The sequence below is a fragment of the Hyla sarda genome, chromosome 7 (genome assembly GCF_029499605.1).
Source record: "Hyla sarda isolate aHylSar1 chromosome 7, aHylSar1.hap1, whole genome shotgun sequence".
NCBI classification, from domain to species: domain Eukaryota; kingdom Metazoa; phylum Chordata; class Amphibia; order Anura; family Hylidae; genus Hyla; species Hyla sarda.
Window position 1 is genome coordinate 11,047,314 of NC_079195.1, and position 21,529 is coordinate 11,068,842.

Genomic DNA, 21,529 nt, shown 5'->3' on the forward strand with positions numbered 1-21,529 from the left:
CGCTTCTTTCATTTTATAACAAGGCCTCTGCAAAATGAAAGCAGCGATCTGATTGGTTGCTATGGGCAACTCAGCAACTTTTCCTCCGGACGGGAATCTCCCCCTAAGTCACTAGATGACTCCAGTGTTTTCGGGGTGCCAACAGATACCTCTGACAGAAGCTGTAACGCAGTGCAGACATACCCTAAGGGTACGTTCAGACGAGCAGATTTAAAGCGTATTTTACGCTGCAGATCCGCCGCTGGAGGACCTCTGCATGTTGCCTTTACATGTGCCTGCTTGGAGCGGCAATACACCGCTATGTGCAGACAGATTGAGGCCGCTCCCCCTGCTCAATGAGCTAGGCCGAGAGCTGCGCCGGTGTGCGTGTATACTGTGCATGCGCGCGGGACTCGCACATCGCAGTGTGTCTGCTCGTAGCGGCGTATTGCCGCTCCAAGCAGGCAGATGTAAAGGCAACATACAGAGGTCCTTCAGCGGCGGATCCGTAGCAAAATAAGCGCGGAAAATCCACTCATCTGAACATACCCTAAGGCTGGGTTCACACTTGCTTGTTTCTGTTGCAGTCCATTTCATTTAGCTGGATGCAAAATTATAGTCAACTACGCCATTGTATACGCCAAAAATATGGATACATGACGATCTGTGTATTTTTTATAATGCGAGTCAATAGGAATTGGATAATTTTGTATGGTATACAGCAGTGTCCGTTTTTAGCATCCATAAACGTCAGTTTTTTTGTGTTTTTTTTTTCGTATAAACGAACAGCAATAACGTGGTGTCAACGAGCCCTAAATCAGTATTTTTTTTTTTTCGAGGGGGGGGCGGTGGGTGTCCAACGTTTGCTGGTTGTACGCTGTGTGTGCTTCCTCCAAATGTATCAAACAAAGTGCATGTTCTTCATAAACAGCTAAATAGCAGAGATTCCAAAGTACGGTTCAGGCTGAAGTGAGTTTGCGCCAATGATTTGTAACAATTATAAATGGTCTTGTTTCACGTTTGACTTTATCCAAAGGAGTTTTGCTATAAATAACTTAAGCAAAAAAGTTGCACAATATATGCAAAAATGTACAACAAATATACAAATAAAAGGTGTGTTACTACAATGAGAAATTCCCCCAAAGAATTTAGGTCTGTTTTTTGAGCCAAAATTTTTATTTTTATATTGCGTTTTAACTTTCCATTACAGGTGTCTGTTGATATTGCGCCGACAACATGATGCCAACATATACTGTGGCGGAGAGCAGTGGGTTCCAGTGTGGTACAGGATGATAACACTTGGGGTACAGGATGATGACACTTGGGGTACAGGATAATAACACTTGGGGTACAGGATAATAACACTTGGGGTACAGGATAACACTTGGGGTACAGGATAATAACACTTGGGGTACAGGATAATAACACTTGGGGTACAGGATAATAACACTTGGGGTACAGGATAACACTTGGGGTACAGGATAATAACACTTGGGGTACAGGATAATAACACTTGGGGTACAGGATGATAACACTCGGGGTACAGGATGATAACACTTGGGGTGCAGGATGATAACACTTGGGGTACAGGATAATAACACTTGGGGTACAGGATAATAACACTTGGGGTACAGGATAATGACACGCTGACACTTGGGGTACAGGATAATGACACGCTGACACTTGGGGTACAGGATAATGAATACATTTTATTTCACAGCAAATTTAACATGGATTCAGAGTCTGCAGAACTTCCTCTCTGACTGTTCCGCTGCCACAGAATTTATACCTGGAAAAGAAGATTACAAAGGGTTAAACATGTCAGGTGACCTGTGATCCCAGCACAGACCAGGGGGGCCCTGGCAGCACATACAGTATCCAGGATGTGCCCCCTGATCACTAGTGTTGCTCACGAATATTCGCAATTCGAATATTATTCGCGAATATCGCATATTCGCGAATTCGCGAATTTAGCGAATATAGCGCTATATATTCGTAATTACGAATATTCGGTTTTTTTTTTTAGTTTTTTTTTTTTTTCACAGTACACATCACAGTGATCACCCCTCTCTGCTTCCAGCTTGTGTGGTGTAAAGAAGGCTGTAATACCACTGTGTGAGACTGGCGTGCGAAACTTCGCATATGCGAAACTTCGCATATGCGAAAATAAAACGAGAATATAACGAATATGCGAATATTCGCGAATATATGACGAATATTCGTCCATATATTCGCGAATATTCGCGAATTCGAATATGGCCTATGCCGCTCAACACTAATCTGTGCCTCTGCATATGTGCCCCGGGTGCGCTAAGGGCTGACGTTCCGGTTGGTTGGCGTTTTTCATGAGTCGTGCAGTGGACAGGCCTGCTTTCAGTCCCCCGTTGTGGCTCACGGGGAGCTCGCTCTGTTCTCAGATGTGGCTGGTTTGGTTGGTTGTTGGTGTGGTGTTTGGTTTTCCAGTGGTGCTGCAGAGTAGTTTAGGCTGCTTTCACACTATGAATTTCTCCGTTTAGGAACTTCCGTCAGAAGTTCCGTCACTACAGTTGCGAAACCCGGCTGTTACAAAACCCCTGACGGCCGTGACTAAATGGCATTGCAGCCTATGGGGTTTTGTAATTGCCCGTTTGCACCTGTATATGCCCGTAATTCATTACGGGCGTTATACAGTGACGGTACATCGTGGAGGGGTAGTTATAGCCTGCTAGGAGCTAATTGGGTCTCAACAGTCTTCAGAGACCTTAAGGGCCTGCTGGGACTTGCAGTAGATTTGGACAATTTTAGTGCAGGCCACTCTGACCTGACACTAGATGACTGTGACTGACTTGAGACTGACTAAGCTGTGACTGTAGTTACTTGTAGACTTGCGGCTGCAGGACGGACTTGAGGCTTCTATGGACTCCAGACAAACTCTAGGACATGACTGCACTGCAATTCAGCAAAGACTTAAAGGGGTACTCCGCACCCCTAGACATCTTATCCCCTATCCAAAGGATAGGGGATAAGATGTCAGATCGCCGGGGTCCTGCTGCTGGGGGCCCCCAGGATCTCGGCAGCAGCACCCACCTGGATGGCTGCCACCTCACACCGGGAACGCTGGAGGCTTCCGATCCCGACCACAATGGTGGACGAGCGTGATGTCATGACTAGTGTTGCTCGCGAATATTCGCAATTCGAATATTATTCGCGAATATCGCATATTCGCGAATTCGCGAATATAGCGCTATATATTCGTAATTACGAATATTCGTTTTTTTTTTTTTTTTTTTTTTTTTTTCACAGTACACATCACAGTGATCACCCCTCTCTGCTTCCAGCTTGTGTGGTGTAAAGAAGGCTGTAATACTACTGTGTGAGACTGGCGTGCTAAAATTCGCATATGCGAAACTTCGCATATGCTAATGTTCGCATATGCGAATTTGTACGCATGTTAATCTTGCAAATACTAATATTCACATATATTAATTTTCGCATACGCGAATATTCGCCTATGCGAAAATAAAACGAGAATATAACGAATATGCGAATATTCGCGAATATAAGACGAATATTCGTCCATATATTCGCGAATATTCGCGAATTCGAATATGGCCTATGCCGCTCAACACTACTGATCACCACGTATCATAGGGAAGGTGAGGGGTGACATGTGGTGGGTATAGATTTATTACAGGGCACCATGGCGGGCACATTAATCTACCAGATGGGTGTAATTTTAGGGTAACATGGGTCACTTACGTCTTTCCATCTTTTCCATACTGAACGGTTGCAGTTGATGCACCCAGGGTGGGGAGGAGAGGGTTAATGAGGCCGTTATTCCAGACGAATTTCACCCTGTTGAGGGGCCCGACATCTGTCTCTACATCTATGTAGGCCGTGTACGAGTTGCCTGTGTTGATGTATCCGCTACATATGAAGGATTGTAGATTAGTAATAATAGTTTTTTATATAGCGCACACATATTCCGCAGCGCTGTACACATATTCTGCAGCGCTGTACACATATTCCGCAGCGCTGTACACATATTCCGCCGCGCTGTACACATATTCTGCAGTGCTGTACACAGCTTCTCATCACTCACATTGGTGACAATATAAATTCCCCTATCATTATATATTGGTGTATGGCAGGAAACCGGAGAACCCTGAGGAATCCCGCACAAACACCGGCAGAACCTACAGACTCCTGGCAGAGGTCCTTGGTGGGATTTGAACCCAGGACCCCAGCTCTGCAAGGCAACAGTGTTAACAACTGGGCATAGTTATTAAAGGGGCGGCACATGCTCCAAGCCTCATCTTCTATAATCTTATAATATTTGGGGGTTCAGCTCTTCACCTTTCTGCTTTCTGGGAATTGGAATTTTATTGATATTCAGAGTCTATGATGCTCTCTGGGCACTGCAGGAATGACGGGGGCGTTTGTTTTTAGGGCAATATATGGAATTAAATGAGCTCTGTGTGGGCACTTAATGGCTCTATGTATATAGCATAAGGTGGACCCTTTTGGGCGCTATGTGACCCCAGTATAACATGAAGATCCCTCTGGCACCATCTCAGCACTCTGTGACCCCAGTATAGAATGAAGAGGACTCTGGCACCATCTCAGCACTATGTGACCCCAGTATAGAATGAAGAGGACTCTGGCACCATCTCAGCACTATGTGAAACCAGTATAACATTAGGTTGACACTGGCACCATCTCAGCACTATGTCACCCCAGTATAGCATGAAGAGGACTTCGGCACCATCTCAGCACTATGTGACCCCAGTATAACATTAGGAGGACACTGGCTCTACGGGGGAGATTTATCAAAATCTGTCCAGAAGAAAAGTTGCCCAGTTGCCCATAGCAACAATCAGATCGCTTTTTTTCAGAGGCCTTGTTAAAAATGAAAGAAGCGATCTGATTGGTTGCCATGGGAAACTGGGTAACTTTTCCTCTGGATAGGTTTTGATAAATCTCCCCCTATGTGACTCCAGCATAGAGAACTGGACTGGAACCATCTGGGCACTATGTAATCCTAAAATATTATGAAGCCCCAGTATAGCTTAAAGGGGTACTACCGTGGAAAACTTTTTTTTTTTTTTTAAATCAACTGGTGCCAGAAAGTTAAACAGATTTGTAAATAACTTCTATTTAAAAATCTTAATCCTTCCATTACTTTTTAGAGGAAAGGCTTATCTTTTTAGATTTCTCTGATGTCATGACCACAGTGCTCTCTACTGACCTCTGCTGTCTATTTTAGGTACTGTCAGAAGCAGCATATGTTTGCTGTGAGGATTTTCTCCTGTTCTGGGCAGTTCTTAAAATGGACAGCAGAGGTCAGCAGAGAGCACAGTGGTCATGACATCAGAGAAATCTAAAAATATAAGCATTTCCTCTGTAGTATATAGCCCCTAACAAGTAATGGAAGGATTAAGATTTTTAAATAGAAGTAATTTACAAATCTGTGTAACTTTCTGGCACCAGTTGATTTAAAAAAATAAAAGTTTTCCACGGTAGTACCCCTTTAAGGGTATGTTCACATGTATGCAGATTTGATGCGCAGGATTTGATGCACAGGATTTTCTGCTGCAGATTTCAATGTAACCTAAATGACTGAGCACAGCTTCAAATCGGCTGTTACAAATCCTGCGCATCAAATCTGGTCAAGATCCGGTACGTGTGAACGTACCCTAAGGGATTTTTTAGCGGGTTTTCCGCTGCGTATTTGAAAGTGGGCGGGCTCTTCTTGGCTGTCCGCAGCCGATGTACACTGCGGAAAATCCGCCGCAAGCCCCATTGAAGTCAGTAGGGACTGTGGCGGATTTTTCGCAGCGTAAATTCTGCCGCGGAAAATCTGCTGCGGACAGCCGAGAAGAGCCCGCCCACTTTCAAATACGCAGCGGAAAACCCGCAAAAAAAAAGAGTAACCGCGCACATCGCTGCACTGTGTCTGCTCGTAGTGGCGTATTGCCGCTACCAGCAGGCACATATAAAGCCAGCATACAGCGGGGCCTTCCCCAGCGGATCCGCAGCTAAAAACGCTGCGAAAATCTGCCCGTGAGAACGTACCTTTAGGGTCTATTCACACGTACAGTATTCTATGCAGATTTGATGCGCAGAATTTGTAACTGCCGATTAGAAGCGGTGCTCAGTCATTTAGGTTACATTGAAATCTGCAGCAGAAAATTCTGCGCATCAAATCTGCATAGAATACTGTACGTGTGAATAGACGCTAAGGGTGCGTTCACGCGTGCGTATTTTTTGCTGCAGATCTGCTGCACATTTTACTGCCTATTGAGTTCAGTGGGTGACAAAATCTGCTGAAGCAAATCTGCAGCAGAAAATGTGCACGTGTGAACGCACCCTTAAAGGGGTACTACGCTGCTCAGCGTTTGGAACAAACTGTTCCGAACGCTGGAGCCGGGTGCTCGTGACGTCATTGCCCCCCCCCCCCCCCCCCATGATGCCACGCCCTGCCCACTCAATGCAAATCTATGGGAGGGGGCGTGACACGCCCCCTCCCATAGACTTGCATTGAGGGGGCTGGGTTTGATGTCATGAGTGGTGGGGCTATGACGTCACGAGCACCCGGAGCCGGCTCCAGAGTTCGGAACAGTTTGTTCTGAATGCTGAGCAGCGGAGTACCCCTTTAAGGAGGACACTGGCCCTATCTGGACACTACTTGCCCCCAGTACAACATTAGGTGGACACTGGCATTGTCTGGAACTGCTCCCAATTGGGCACTGGTCCCAATAAAGTGTGAGGAGGACACTGACACCATCTGGGCACTATGTGACCCCAGTATACCATAAGGAGGACTCTGGAACTATCTGGGCACTATGTGACCCCCAGTATAGCATAAAGAGGGCACTGGTCCCAATTGGGCACTATGTGGTCTCAATATAGTGTGAGGAGGACACTGGCACCATCTGGGCACTATGTGACCCCAGTATACCATAAGGAGGACTCTGGAACTATCTGAGCACTATGTGACCCCCAGTATAGCATAAAGTGGGCACTGGTCCCAATTGGGCACTATTTGGTCTCAATATAGTGTGAGGAGGACACTGGCACCATTTGGGCTCTATGGGGCAGATTTATTAAAACCCGTCCAGAGAAAAAGTTGCTGAGTTGCCCATAGCAACCAATCAGATCGCTTCTTTCATTTTTCAGAGGCCTAAAGGCCTCTGAAAAATGGAAGAAGCAATCTGATTGGTTGCTATGGGCAACCGGTCAATGTTTCCTCTGGACAGGTTTTGATAAATCTCCCCCTATATGGCTTCAGTATAGTATTATGAGGGCACTGTTAGACCCCATGTGGGCCCCTGTGAGCACAGATGGAATCAGTATAAACTCTTCTCCAGTAGCGTTTCTTACTTGTAGATCTGATACTGTCGTGTGTTCCCATTGGGTCCAAACAAGGAAACATGGAAGTATCCCTGTGTGTTCAGCGAGCCTGCGATCTGTACGGTGACCTTGTATCTCCAGCCTGGGGGGGGGGAACAGAATATTATAAACTTACAGTAGGTGTATATATATATATATATGTTGTATTGTGCTTTATTGTTGTTTTATGTTCATTATATTCCTAGGTTATGTATATTTTATTATTATGATATGTATATTTTATTATTATGGTATGTATATTTTATTATTATGGTATGTATATGTATATTTTATTATTATGGTATGTATATTTTATTATTATGGTATGTATATGTATATTTTATTATTATGGTATGTATATTTTATTATTATGGTATGTATATGTATATTTTATTATTATGGTATGTACCGGTATATGTATATTTTATTATTATGGTATGTATATTTTATTATTATGATATGTATATTTTATTATTATGGTATGTATATGTATATTTTATTATTATGGTATGTATATTTTATTATTATGGTATGTATATGTATATTTTATTATTATGGTATGTACCGGTATACGTATATTTTATTATTATGATATGTATATTTTATTATTATGGTATGTATATTTTATTATTATGATGTGTATATTTTATTATTATGATATGTATATTTTATTATTATGATATGTATATTTTATTATTATGGTATGTATATTTTATTATTATGGTATGTATATTTTATTATTATGATGTGTATATTTTTTTATTATGATATGTATATTTTATTATTATGATATGTATATTTTATTATTATGATATGTATATTTTATTATTATGATATGTATATTTTATTATTATGGTATGTATATGTATATTTTATTATTATGATATGTATATTTTATTATTATGATGTGTATATTTTATTATTATGATATGTATATTTTATTATTATGATATGTATATCTTATTATTATGACGTATATATTTTATTATTATGATATGTATATCTTATTATTATGGTATGTATATCTTATTATTATGGTATGTATATTTTATTATTATGATATGTATATCTTATTATTATGGTATGTATATTTTATTATTATGGTATGTATATCTTATTATTATGATATGTATATTTTATTATTATGATACGTATATCTTATTATTATGGTATGTATATTTTATTATTATGGTATGTATATCTTATTATTATGGTATGTATATTTTATTATTATGGTATGTATATCTTATTATTATGGTATGTATATTTTATTATTACGATATGTATATTTTATTATTATGATATGAATATTTATTTTATTATTATGATATGTATATTTTATTATTATGATATGTATATTTTATTATTATGATATGTATATTTTATTATTATGATATGTATATTTGAATGGACAAAGTAACAGATCAGCCCATTATTGTAGGTAGTGACTGTACATTGGTTCGGTCCAAAGATAAGGTGGGTTGACGCCACGTTTTTCAAATACGATTCCCGTATACATTTTCATTATAGAAAACGTATGAAACCGTATTGAAAACCGTATACATAGACAAATAATTGAAAACCGTATGCACCTGGTTGCTTGCAATATGTTTTTTTTCCCGTGGTTGACCACAGTTTCGTTAAAAACCGTACTGCAACCACATATGTTTTTTTTTTTTTAACATGGACGTCAATGGGAAACGCACATGTATGCTGGGAGTTGTAGTTTTGCGACATCTGGAGGTCCGCAGGTTGGAGACCACTGTTCTATCAGGTAAAAAATACATTTGAAAAACAAATCTCTCTTGCGTCCTGTGGGGTCCTATGTCCATCACCTGCTTCAGCCTTAGGCTGGAGCCACATGGTGACACGTGTCGCCGCGCAAATCGCATCCAAAATGTAGCCAAGTGGCAGATACATTGCACGTGACTTGTATCGAAGGCCGTGATCTGCTACAATGTATCACTGCAGGTTACATGTGTATCTGAATAGACTGGATGATGTGTCAGGCTCTCCGCTGTGTTAACATGTGTGAAAAGACGTTTTCCTTATTTATTTATTTTTCCTTTTTCTTTTTTTAATAAACCAGAATGTTTCCATTCACAGACAGCAAGCGTCAACTTGTTACCATCAGGGACATGAAACCTACGAGCGAAGCCGGACTGATCGCCAGTGTTGAGATAGAACTTCTGGCCGGTGGCTCCTCTGTAACTATCCGCAAAGTGACCCATGGATGGGCATCCACCGCTGGGGCAAGGGAACCCCGAACCCTAAAACAAAGGTGTGAGAAGTGATGGCTCCAAAAAGGTCAGTGCCCCCCACCACTAATTCCTCAGGATCCCCATGAAAAGACTTTACTGATGTATAATGACCAATGTAATAATAATAATGATAAATATAGGATCCTCCGGAGGGAACCTTACTGATATATAATACCCAATATAATAATAATAATAATAATAACAATAATAATTAATAATATATACAGGAACCCTATGGATATATAATGCCAAATATAATAATAACAACAATAATAATTAATAATATATACAGGAACCCTATGAATATATAATGCCAAATATAATAATAACAACAATAATAATTAATAATATATACAGGAACGCTATGGATATATAATGCCAAATATAATAATAATAAATATAGGATCCTCCGGAGGGAACCTTACTGATATATAATGACCAATTTAATAATAATAATAATAATAATTAATAATATATACAGGAACCCTATGGATATATAATGCCAAATATAATAATAATAATAATAATAATAATAATAATTTTATATATAGGATCCCCAGGAGTTAACCTTACTGATATATAACTCCCAATATAATAATAATAATAACAATAATAATTAATAATATATGCAGGAACCCTATGGATATATAATGCCCAATATAATAATAATAATAATAATAATAATTAATAAAATATACAGGATCCCCTTGAGATAACCCTTCTGATATATAATGCCCAATATAATAATAATATTAAGAATAATAATAATTAATAAAATATACAGGATCCTCTAGAGGAAACCTTACTGATATATAATAATAATAACCAATAATAATTAATAATACAGTATCCCCAGGAGATAACCTTACTGATATATAATTCCCAATATAATAATAATAATAATAATAATAATAATAATAATAATAATAAATACAGGAGGCTCCATAGGGAACATTACTGATACATAATGCCCAATATAATAATAATAATAATAATAAATACAGGATCCTCCGGAGGGAACATTACTGATACATAATGCCCAATATAATAATAATAATAATAATAATAATAATAATAATAATAAATACAGGATCCTCCGGAGGAAACATTACTGATACATAATGCCCAATATAATAATAATAATAATAATAATAAATACAGGATCCTCCGGAGGAAACATTACTGATACATAATGCCCAATATAATAATAATAATAATAAATATAGGATCCTCCGGAGGAAACATTACTGATACATAATGCCCAATATAATAATAATAATAATAATAATAATAATAATAATAAATAATAAATAATACAGGATCCCCAGGAGATAACCTCACTGATATATAATGACCAATGTAATAATAATAATAATTAATTAATTAATTAATTAATTAATAAATAATATATATATAGGATCCCCATGAGATAACCCTACGGATATATAATGCCCAATATAATAATAAATACAGGGTCCTCCGGAGGGAACCTTACTGATTTGAATGAGCTGTAGGCCGTGGTCGGGAACCCAATAAAGGCGTCCGCCTTCCGGATACTCTCCGTGTAATACTTGTAACTGCGCAGATGATTACAGGCGACAAAGTCCCGGGTACCTGGGGGAAAATACAGATTGGTATATCTGCTTCATAAAGTTATCACTGTTATCTGTGGTGTTACATAGGACTGCAGGTCACAACTATACATTATCTGTACTCAGAGAGTTATCACTGTTATCTGTGGTGTTACATAGGACTGCAGGTCACATCTATACATTATCTGTACTCAGAGAGTTATCACTGTTATCTGTGGTGTTACATAGGACTGCAGGTCACATCTACTACATTATCTGTACTCAGAGAGTTATCATTGTGTTATCTGTGGTGTTACATAGGACTGCAGGTCACATCTATACATTATCTGTACTCAGAGAGTTATCACTGTTATCTGTGGTGTTACATAGGACTGGAGGTCACATCTATACATTATCTGTACTCAGAGAGTTATCACTGTGTTATCTGTGGTGTTACATAGGACTGCAGGTCACATCTACTACATTATCTGTACTCAGAGAGTTATCACTGTGTTATCTGTGGTGTTACATAGGACTGCAGGTTACATCTATACATTATCTGTACTCAGAGAGTTATCACTGTGTTATCTGTGGTGTTACATAGGACTGCAGGTCACTTCTACTACATTATCTGTACTCAGAGAGTTATCACTGTTATCTGTGGTGTTACATAGGACTGCAGGTCACATCTACTACATTATCTGTACTCAGAGAGTTATCACTGTTATCTGTGGTGTTACATAGGACTGCAGGTCACATCTACTACATTATCTGTACTCAGAGAGCTATCACTGTGTTATCTGTGGTGTTACATAGGACTGCAGGTCACATCTATACATTATCTGTACTCAGAGAGTTATCACTGTGTTATCTGTGGTGTTACATAGGACTGCAGGTCGCATCTATACATTATCTGTACTCAGAGAGTTATCACTGTGTTATCTGTGGTGTTACATAGGACTGCAGGTCACATCTATACATTATCTGTACTCAGAGAGTTATCACTGTGTTATCTGTGGTGTTACATAGGACTGCAGGTCACATCTATACATTATCTGTACTCAGAGAGTTATCACTGTGTTATCTGTGGTGTTACATAGGACTGCAGGTCACATCTATACATTATCTGTACTCAGAGAGTTATCACTGTTATCTGTGGAGTTACATAGGACTGCAGGTCACATCTATACATTATCTGTACTCAGAGAGTTATCACTGTGTTATCTGTGGTGTTACATAGGACTGCAGGTCACATCTATACATTATATGTACTCAGAGAGTTATCACTGTTATCTGTGGTGTTACATAGGACTGCAGGTCACATCTACTTCATTATCTGTACTCAGAGAGTTATCACTGTGTTATCTGTGGTGTTACATAGGACTGCAGGTCACATCTATACATTATCTGTACTCAGAGAGTTATCACTGTTATCTGTGGTGTTACATAGGACTGCAGGTCAAATCTACTACATTATCTGTACTCAGAGGGTTATCACTGTGTTATCTGTGGTGTTACATAGGACTGCAGGTCACATCTACTACATTATCTGTACTCAGAGAGTTATCACTGTGTTATCTGTGGTGTTACATAGGACTGCAGGTCACATCTACTACATTATCTGTACTCAGAGAGTTATCACTGTTATCTGTGGTGTTACATAGGACTGCAGGTGACATCTACTGCATTATCTGTACTCAGAGAGTTATCACGGTGTTATCTGTGGTGTTACATAGGACTGCAGGTGACATCTACTACATTATCTGTACTCAGAGAGTTATCACTGTGCTGTGTTATCTGTGGTGTTACATAGGACTGCAGGTCACATCTATACATTATCTGTACTCAGAGAGTTATCACTGTGTTATCTGTGGTGTTACATAGGACTGCAGGTCACATCTATACATTATCTGTACTCAGAGAGTTATCACTGTGCTGTGTTATCTGTGGTGTTACATAGGACTGCAGGTCACATCTATACATTATCTGTACTCAGAGAGTTATCACTGTTATCTGTGGTGTTACATAGGACTGCAGGTCACATCTATACATTATCTGTACTCAGAGAGTTATCACTGTTATCTGTGGTGTTACATAGGACTGCAGGTCACATCTATACATTATCTGTACTCAGAGAGTTATCACTGTGTTATCTGTGGTGTTACATAGGACTGCAGGTCACATCTATACATTATCTGTACTCAGAGAGTTATCACTGTGTTATCTGTGGTGTTACATAGGACTGCAGGTCACATCTACTACATTATCTGTACTCAGAGAGTTATCACTGTGTTATCTGTGGTGTTACATAGGACTGCAGGTCACATCTATACATTATCTGTACTCAGAGAGTTATCAGTGTTATCTGTGGTGTTACATAGGACTGCATGTCACATCTATACATTATCTGTACTCAGAGAGTTATCACTGTTATCTGTGGTGTTACATAGGACTGCAGGTCACATCTATACATTATCTGTACTCAGAGAGTTATCACTGTTATCTGTGGTGTTACATAGGACTGCAGGTCACATCTATACATTATCTGTACTCAGAGAGTTATCACTGTTATCTGTGGTGTTACATAGGACTGCAGGTCACATCTATACATTATCTGTACTCAGAGAGTTATCACTGTGTTATCTGTGGTGTTACATAGGACTGCAGGTCACATCTATACATTATCTGTACTCAGAGAGTTATCACTGTGTTATCTGTGGTGTTACATAGGACTGCAGGTCACATCTACTACATTATCTGTACTCAGAGAGTTATCACTGTTATCTGTGGTGTTACATAGGACTGCAGGTCACATCTATACATTATCTGTACTCAGAGAGTTATCACTGTTATCTGTGGTGTTACATAGGACTGCAGGTCAAATCTACTACATTATCTGTACTCAGAGGGTTATCACTGTGTTATCTGTGGTGTTACATAGGACTGCAGGTCACATCTACTACATTATCTGTACTCAGAGAGTTATCACTGTGTTATCTGTGGTGTTACATAGGACTGCAGGTCACATCTACTACATTATCTGTACTCAGAGAGTTATCACTGTTATCTGTGGTGTTACATAGGACTGCAGGTGACATCTACTGCATTATCTGTACTCAGAGAGTTATCACGGTGTTATCTGTGGTGTTACATAGGACTGCAGGTGACATCTACTACATTATCTGTACTCAGAGAGTTATCACTGTGCTGTGTTATCTGTGGTGTTACATAGGACTGCAGGTCACATCTATACATTATCTGTACTCAGAGAGTTATCACTGTGCTGTGTTATCTGTGGTGTTACATAGGACTGCAGGTCACATCTATACATTATCTGTACTCAGAGAGTTATCACTGTTATCTGTGGTGTTACATAGGACTGCAGGTCACATCTATACATTATCTGTACTCAGAGAGTTATCACTGTTATCTGTGGTGTTACATAGGACTGCAGGTCACATCTATACATTATCTGTACTCAGAGAGTTATCACTGTGTTATCTGTGGTGTTACATAGGACTGCAGGTCACATCTATACATTATCTGTACTCAGAGAGTTATCACTGTGTTATCTGTGGTGTTACATAGGACTGCAGGTCACATCTACTACATTATCTGTACTCAGAGAGTTATCACTGTGTTATCTGTGGTGTTACATAGGACTGCAGGTCACATCTATACATTATCTGTACTCAGAGAGTTATCAGTGTTATCTGTGGTGTTACATAGGACTGCATGTCACATCTATACATTATCTGTACTCAGAGAGTTATCACTGTTATCTGTGGTGTTACATAGGACTGCAGGTCACATCTATACATTATCTGTACTCAGAGAGTTATCACTGTTATCTGTGGTGTTACATAGGACTGCAGGTCACATCTATACATTATCTGTACTCAGAGAGTTATCACTGTTATCTGTGGTGTTACATAGGACTGCAGGTCACATCTATACATTATCTGTACTCAGAGAGTTATCACTGTGTTATCTGTGGTGTTACATAGGACTGCAGGTCACATCTATACATTATCTGTACTCAGAGAGTTATCACTGTGTTATCTGTGGTGTTACATAGGACTGCAGGTCACATCTACTACATTATCTGTACTCAGAGAGTTATCACTGTTATCTGTGGTGTTACATAGGACTGCAGGTCACATCTATACATTATCTGTACTCAGAGAGTTATCACTGTTATCTGTGGTGTTACATAGGACTGCAGGTGACATCTACTGCATTATTTGTACTCAGAGAGTTATCACGGTGTTATCTGTGGTGTTACATAGGACTGCAGGTGACATCTACTACATTATCTGTACTCAGAGAGTTATCACTGTGTTATCTGTGGTGTTACATAGGACTGCAGGTTACACTTATACCTTGCCAGATTCCATCAAGGTCCACAATCTGGGACAGGGCGTTCTTACTACATCCTGGCATTTCCTCTCCTCCATTCGGATAGAAGTCGATGTGTCCGGCCACCTGACTCATTCCCAAACCTGGAAGACACAAATCCTATGATCTTGGCTCCAAGACAAACAGGTGGCGGCATCTAATGCAGATGATGGGAGTTATACCTCAGGGAAATACAAACCTAAATTAGGGATCATTGGGGCGCCGTCTGTATGGATGACATCAACGAACGCGGCATCTGAAGGGTCCAGCCGCACCTCAGCGGGGGTTCCCTGGAAATAGGGCTCAGCAGGATCCAGTCCTGTGTTAAAAAATCAAGAATTAATGAGTGAGACCGGATTACAGGGGCGGAGCTAGAAAAGGTCGGCCTCAGCATCTTAACTGTGGGGTCATACAGCTACAGCTGCACAGTCTTCTCTATCTCCTCCCTGCACTAATCTCCATGATCATAGAGAGAACTGTGTGGTCATACAGTTACAGCTGCACAGTCCTCTCTATCCCCTCCCTGCACTCATCTTTATGATCATAGAGAGAACTGTGTGGTCATATATTACAGCTGCACAGTCCTCTCTATCCCCTCCCTGCACTTATCTCTATGATCATAGAGAGAACTGTGTGGTTATACAGTTACAGCTGCACAGTCCTCTCTATCCCCTCCCTGCACTCATCTATATGATCATAGAGAGAACTGTGTGGTCATACAGTTACAGCTGCACAGTCCTCTCTATCCCCTCCCTGCACTCATCTCTATGATCATACAGAAAACTGTGTAGCCAGAATTCCCTATAGTTTCCCTGTAGCAACTACTATTGTTACGGTGTTGGTAAGTTAACCCCTGAATAAATTACAGGTGTCTATAAGGAGGAGACAGGGATACTATATTATTGGTCACTCTGAGAACAGATACAGTAATGGACACCGGATTATTGGTCATCCTGAGCGCAGAGACTGTTATATGGTTGGTATACAGGAATTATCCAACCACGATTAACTCCTAGAAATCTGCATCTTGTTACAATGTATCAGTGCAGAGAAGATTGAACCACCTGGAGTCCAGAATTGGGGAGAGATTTTTGCTACAACTGTAATGTTTCTCTGTACTAATACATTGTAACGAACCCCCAGCAGGACTAGACTTATACAGGCTTTTCAGTCTCTGCCTCCAACTGTTGAAAAACTACAACTCCCAGCATGCAGGAGGAGCCAGTTAAACCAACCTGTGATTCTTGCGATTCCGCGCCTCCTTTTTCCAACCTCTCCGGCCGCGTGAGCCCCCAGACTGTGACCGATGACATGGACATTTCCTGGAGAGTAGCCAAAATTATTCTGAAAAAAATAATAAGCAATAATATTCAGATTACACTCCAGGGACTCCTCATGGGAATGTTGGGAAGAGTTGGGAGATACCACTGTATTTATAGGAGGGTGTCAATGCAAGATTGATACAACCCCCTTGCAAATAGGTATCCCTTTTATTATAGTAATACTGCCAAATAAAAAATTAATGAATGGAAAAAAAAAATACTTTTGACATGTCAAAAGTTTTTATTTGTTATAGTCTCAATGCTAAGAAAGAGAGGTTTGTGCAGCTGTAATATATGACCACACAGTTCTCTCCATGATCATAAAAATGAGTGCAGGGAGGGGATAGAGAGGACTGTGCAGCTGTAACTGTATGACCACACAGTTCTCTTTATGATCATAGAGATGAGTACAGGGAGTGGATACAGAGGACTGTGCAGCTGTACCTGTATGATCACACAGTTCTCTCTATGATCATATAGATGAGTGCAGGGAGGGGATAGAGAGAACTGTACAGCTGTAACTGTATGACCAGACAGTTCTCTCTATGATCATAGAGATGAGTGCAGAGAGGGGGTAGAGAGGACTGTGCAGCTGTAACTGTATGACCAGACAGTTCTCTCTCTGATCATAGAGATGAGTGCAGAGAGGGGATAGAGAGGACTGTGCAGCTCTAACTGTATGACCAGACAGTTCTCTCTATGATCATAGAGATGAGTGCAGAGAGGGGATAGATAGGACTGTGCAGTTGTACCTGTAAGTCTACACAGTTCTCTCTATGATCATAGAGATTAGTTCCTGGAGGGGATAGAGATGACTGTGCAGCTGTAACTGTATGACCACACAGTTCTCTCTATGATCATAAAGATGAGTGCAGGGAGGGGATAGAGAGGACTGTGCAGCTGTAACTGTATGACCACACAGTTCTCTCTATGATCATATAGATGAGTGCAGGGAGGGGATAGAGAAGACTGTGCAGCTGTAACTGTATGACCACACAGTTCTCTCTATGATCATAGAGATGAGTGCAGGGAGGGGATAGAGAGGACTGTGCAGCTGTAACTGTATGACCCCAGAGTTCTCTCTATGATCATAGAGATGAGTGCAGGGAGGGGATAGAGAGGACTGTGCAGCTGTAACTGTATGACCACACAGTTCTCTCTATGATCATGGAGATGAGTGCAGGGAGGGGATAGAGAGGACTGTCCAGCTGTAACTGTATGACCACACAGTTCTCTCTATGATCATATAGATGAGTGCAGGGAGGGGATAGAGAGGACTGTACAGCTGTAACTGTATGACCAGACAGTTCTCTCTATGATCATAGAGATGAGTACAGGGAGTGGATACAGAGGACTGTGCAGCTGTACCTGTATGATCACACAGTTCTCTCTATGATCATATAGATGAGTGCAGGGAGGGGATAGAGAGAACTGTACAGCTGTAACTGTATGACCAGACAGTTCTCTCTATGATCATAGAGATGAGTGCAGAGAGGGGGTAGAGAGGACTGTGCAGCTGTAACTGTAAGTCTACACAGTTCTCTCTATGATCATAGAGATGAGTGCAGGGAGGGGAAAGAGAGGACTGTGCAGCTGTAAATGTAGGACCAGACAGTTCTTTAATCAGTTCTCTTTTGTGGCCCTGATAGAATTCTAAGGGGTTCTCTATGTAAAACAGCCAGGCAGTCACTGACCTAACCTCACCATCTAGTACTGCGAATCACCTACCGAGAGAACATTGATGAAGTAGGCGACTTCTGCCCCCACTACTCGGATGTTATTGGCCGCCTGACTGTACAGAGTCCTCGAGCCGCCGCTCCAGTCAACGCAGAAACAATTGACGTCCTCCACCTGTAGCATGGTCTGAAGGAAGAAAAGATTATATGTGTGAGATTGGCGCAGCGACCGGGACAACATGCGTGTAGTAAGGAGCGGACACCCACTTTACACATGTCCATCAGCCAGCTCTCCTCCCCTTTATCAATGAAGCCATGGATGATGAACCGCGTCTTCCTGTAGGTCGCAAAATTTGAGGCCGAGATGGTGGAGGGGTTGGCGGCGTTCACCTCCTGTAAATGATAATTCAGGTTACAGCAGCCGGAGGAGGCGTAACGTCTACATATATATATATATATATATATATATATATATACGGTATAAGGCAAGAGCGGCTCCAAAAAGTCAATAAATTGTCACAGGGTCCCAGTGATTTAAAGGGCCGGCACATTCTAGTGTACACAGGGCTCTTACTGTATAATAAAGTGTATCCCAAATACATTGTATTACATTGTATACCTCCTTCCCAGCACAGAAAAGGTTAAAGGGGTACTCCACTGCCCCAGCATTCTGAACAATTTGTTCCAAACGCTTGGGGTGGGCTGCAGGGGTCGTGATGTCACGGCCACGCCCCCTCAATGCAAGTCTATGGGAAGGGGTGTGGTTGCTTCCATTGAGGGGGCGGGGTGAGACGTCATGAGGGGTGTGACCGTAACGTCACGACCCCCGCAGCCCGCACCCAGCATTCGGAACAAAATGTTCCGAGTGCTGGGGCAGTGGCGTACCCCTTTAAGGAGCAATGTCGTGCATATACATCACCATTTTACTCTCCCCTCTTGCTGGGCTGAGCACTCTGTGCCGGCCCAGAGGGGAAGGAGCTAACAAGCAATGCCAAGCATCTCCAGATAACTCCTTCTGTCCTATACTGTATACAGCCATTTACATAGATGGCTGTATACTGTATACAGTCAGGAGCCTTCACATACTGGTCCGGAGTTCCTGTCTGTCCTTCTTTCTTCTGTAGCCCTAGGTTTAGTGACATTACTAGAGAAAGGACTTCAGAATATTACAGAACAGAGAGGAGCCCGGATGGGTAAGTGATGCATTTTTTTTTTTTTTTTTTAAAGAGTACCTGTAATGATCTTGTTAAATGTTATAATCCTCCCCGGTCACTGCCCCCATCATGATAAACTACCCCCTGTCTTTATTTTTATTTTTTTTTAGTAATTTTTAGTTTTCTACCTTGATATTGCTCTGTATTTTCTGCTCAGTCTCAGTCAGATTCACAGACTGGGAAGGGGCGTTCCCCAGCAGGCGTGACATCATCTGAAGCCATACAGGGGAGAACTTCCTCCCTCACTCTGCTACACACAGCCCAGAGCAGTTCAGTGTGAGAGATGAGCTATGATTGGCTAAGGCTGGACCCCCAACCCCCACCCCCCTCAGCATTTCCTGCTTTTGGGCTTCTACCAGGCCAGCAGGAGTCCATAGTCTGTACAAGAGATGGGGGGGAAATGTGCTCTGGACAAGTAGGGAGACACCTGGTGGCAGCTTTTTTTTTTTTTTTTTTTTTTAAACAAATGAAATGTATAAAACTTCATTTTTTTTTTTTTTTTTTTTTTTAAACCAAGTATATTAGAAAGATTTTTTTATTTACCATAAGGAGTGCAATAGCAAAAATTAGTTTTAATGACAGCGCCCATTTAAAAGTATGTTAAAAAGCTGTGTGTGAACACTGCCCGCATAACTTTATAGGGGCTTCTACGAAGGTTTTTTTCTTCTTATTTGTGTTTGTTTTCATTTCATATGTTTATGTAAAGAATTACGTCAGATTCCGTGGACTATGTTGATGAGCTGCGTTTTTTTTGTTTTGTTTTTTGTTTTATATATTTTATTTTATTTTTTGGTTTAAACATCTTTTTTTTACTTTTTGCCGGCTGTGCGATCATTTTAGTTTTTTTGCTGCATGTGACATCTTACATGACCCCTTTGTGTTTCTTACCTGGAAGCTGTTGGCGTTGGATTTAGTAAAGAGTAAGAAGCGAACATTGATCTTCTCTGGGGCCCAAGGTAACTTAGAGATCGGCCGCTCTAAAGTCCCGGCATAAGGAACAAGATCTGAGAAACACCCAATCCTCGAGAAACAGACCTCCCCACCTGTAACGGGAGCCATCAGACAGATCATTGCACCACTGATCTCTGCAGAACATTGCTCTGTGCTTTCTACCTCCTAACGGATACATAGTGGTATATCCTGCAGATTATTACAACCCTGACCTCTCTAGAGATCTGCAGAACATTGCTCTGTCCCCTTTACCTCCTGACAGATACATAGTGGTATATCCTGCAGATTATTACAACCCTGACCTCTCTAGAGATCTGCAGAACATTGCTCTGTCCCCTTTACCTCCTGACAGATACATAGTGGTATATCCTGCAGATTATTACAACCCTGACCTCTCTAGAGATCTGCAGAACATTGCTCTGTCCTCTTTACCTCCTGACAGATACACAGTGATATCCTGCAGATTATTACACCTCTGACCTCTCTACAGATCTGCAGAACATTGCTCCGTCCTCTTTACCTCCTGACAGATACACAGTGATATATACTGCAGATTATTACACCTCTGACCTCTCTACAGATCTGCAGAACATTGCCCCGTTCTCTTTACCTCCTGACAGATACACAGTGATATATACTGCAGATTATTACAACCCTGACCTCTCTACAGATCTGCAGAACATCTCTCTGTCCCCTTTACCTCCTGACAGATACATAGTGATATATCCTGCAGATTATTACACCTCTGACCTCTCTACAGATCTGCAGAACATTTATCTGTCCTTT

The 21,529-nt window shown here is 40.9% G+C and overlaps 1 protein-coding gene across 3 annotated transcripts in view; it reads right to left on the reverse strand.

The window, feature by feature from the left end:
• Nucleotides 1-1,617: 1,617 nt before the first annotated feature.
• Nucleotides 1,618-21,529, reverse strand: part of LOC130282751 (pancreatic triacylglycerol lipase-like) — a 28,983-nt gene continuing 9,071 nt past the window's right edge. For all 3 annotated transcript variants that reach the window (XM_056531374.1, XM_056531373.1, XM_056531372.1), the window contains exons 3-13: nt 20,681-20,835; nt 18,846-18,971; nt 18,631-18,765; nt 16,816-16,924; nt 15,780-15,899; nt 15,565-15,684; nt 11,107-11,225; nt 9,500-9,620; nt 7,342-7,453; nt 3,718-3,885; nt 1,618-1,768 (exon numbers count right to left, since the gene is read on the reverse strand). In XM_056531374.1, the coding sequence (XP_056387349.1) occupies nt 1,705-1,768; nt 3,718-3,885; nt 7,342-7,453; nt 9,500-9,620; nt 11,107-11,225; nt 15,565-15,684; nt 15,780-15,899; nt 16,816-16,924; nt 18,631-18,765; nt 18,846-18,971; nt 20,681-20,835 (1,349 nt within the window). In that variant the 3' untranslated portion in view covers nt 1,618-1,704. The remainder of the gene's footprint in view (nt 1,769-3,717; nt 3,886-7,341; nt 7,454-9,499; nt 9,621-11,106; nt 11,226-15,564; nt 15,685-15,779; nt 15,900-16,815; nt 16,925-18,630; nt 18,766-18,845; nt 18,972-20,680; nt 20,836-21,529) is intronic.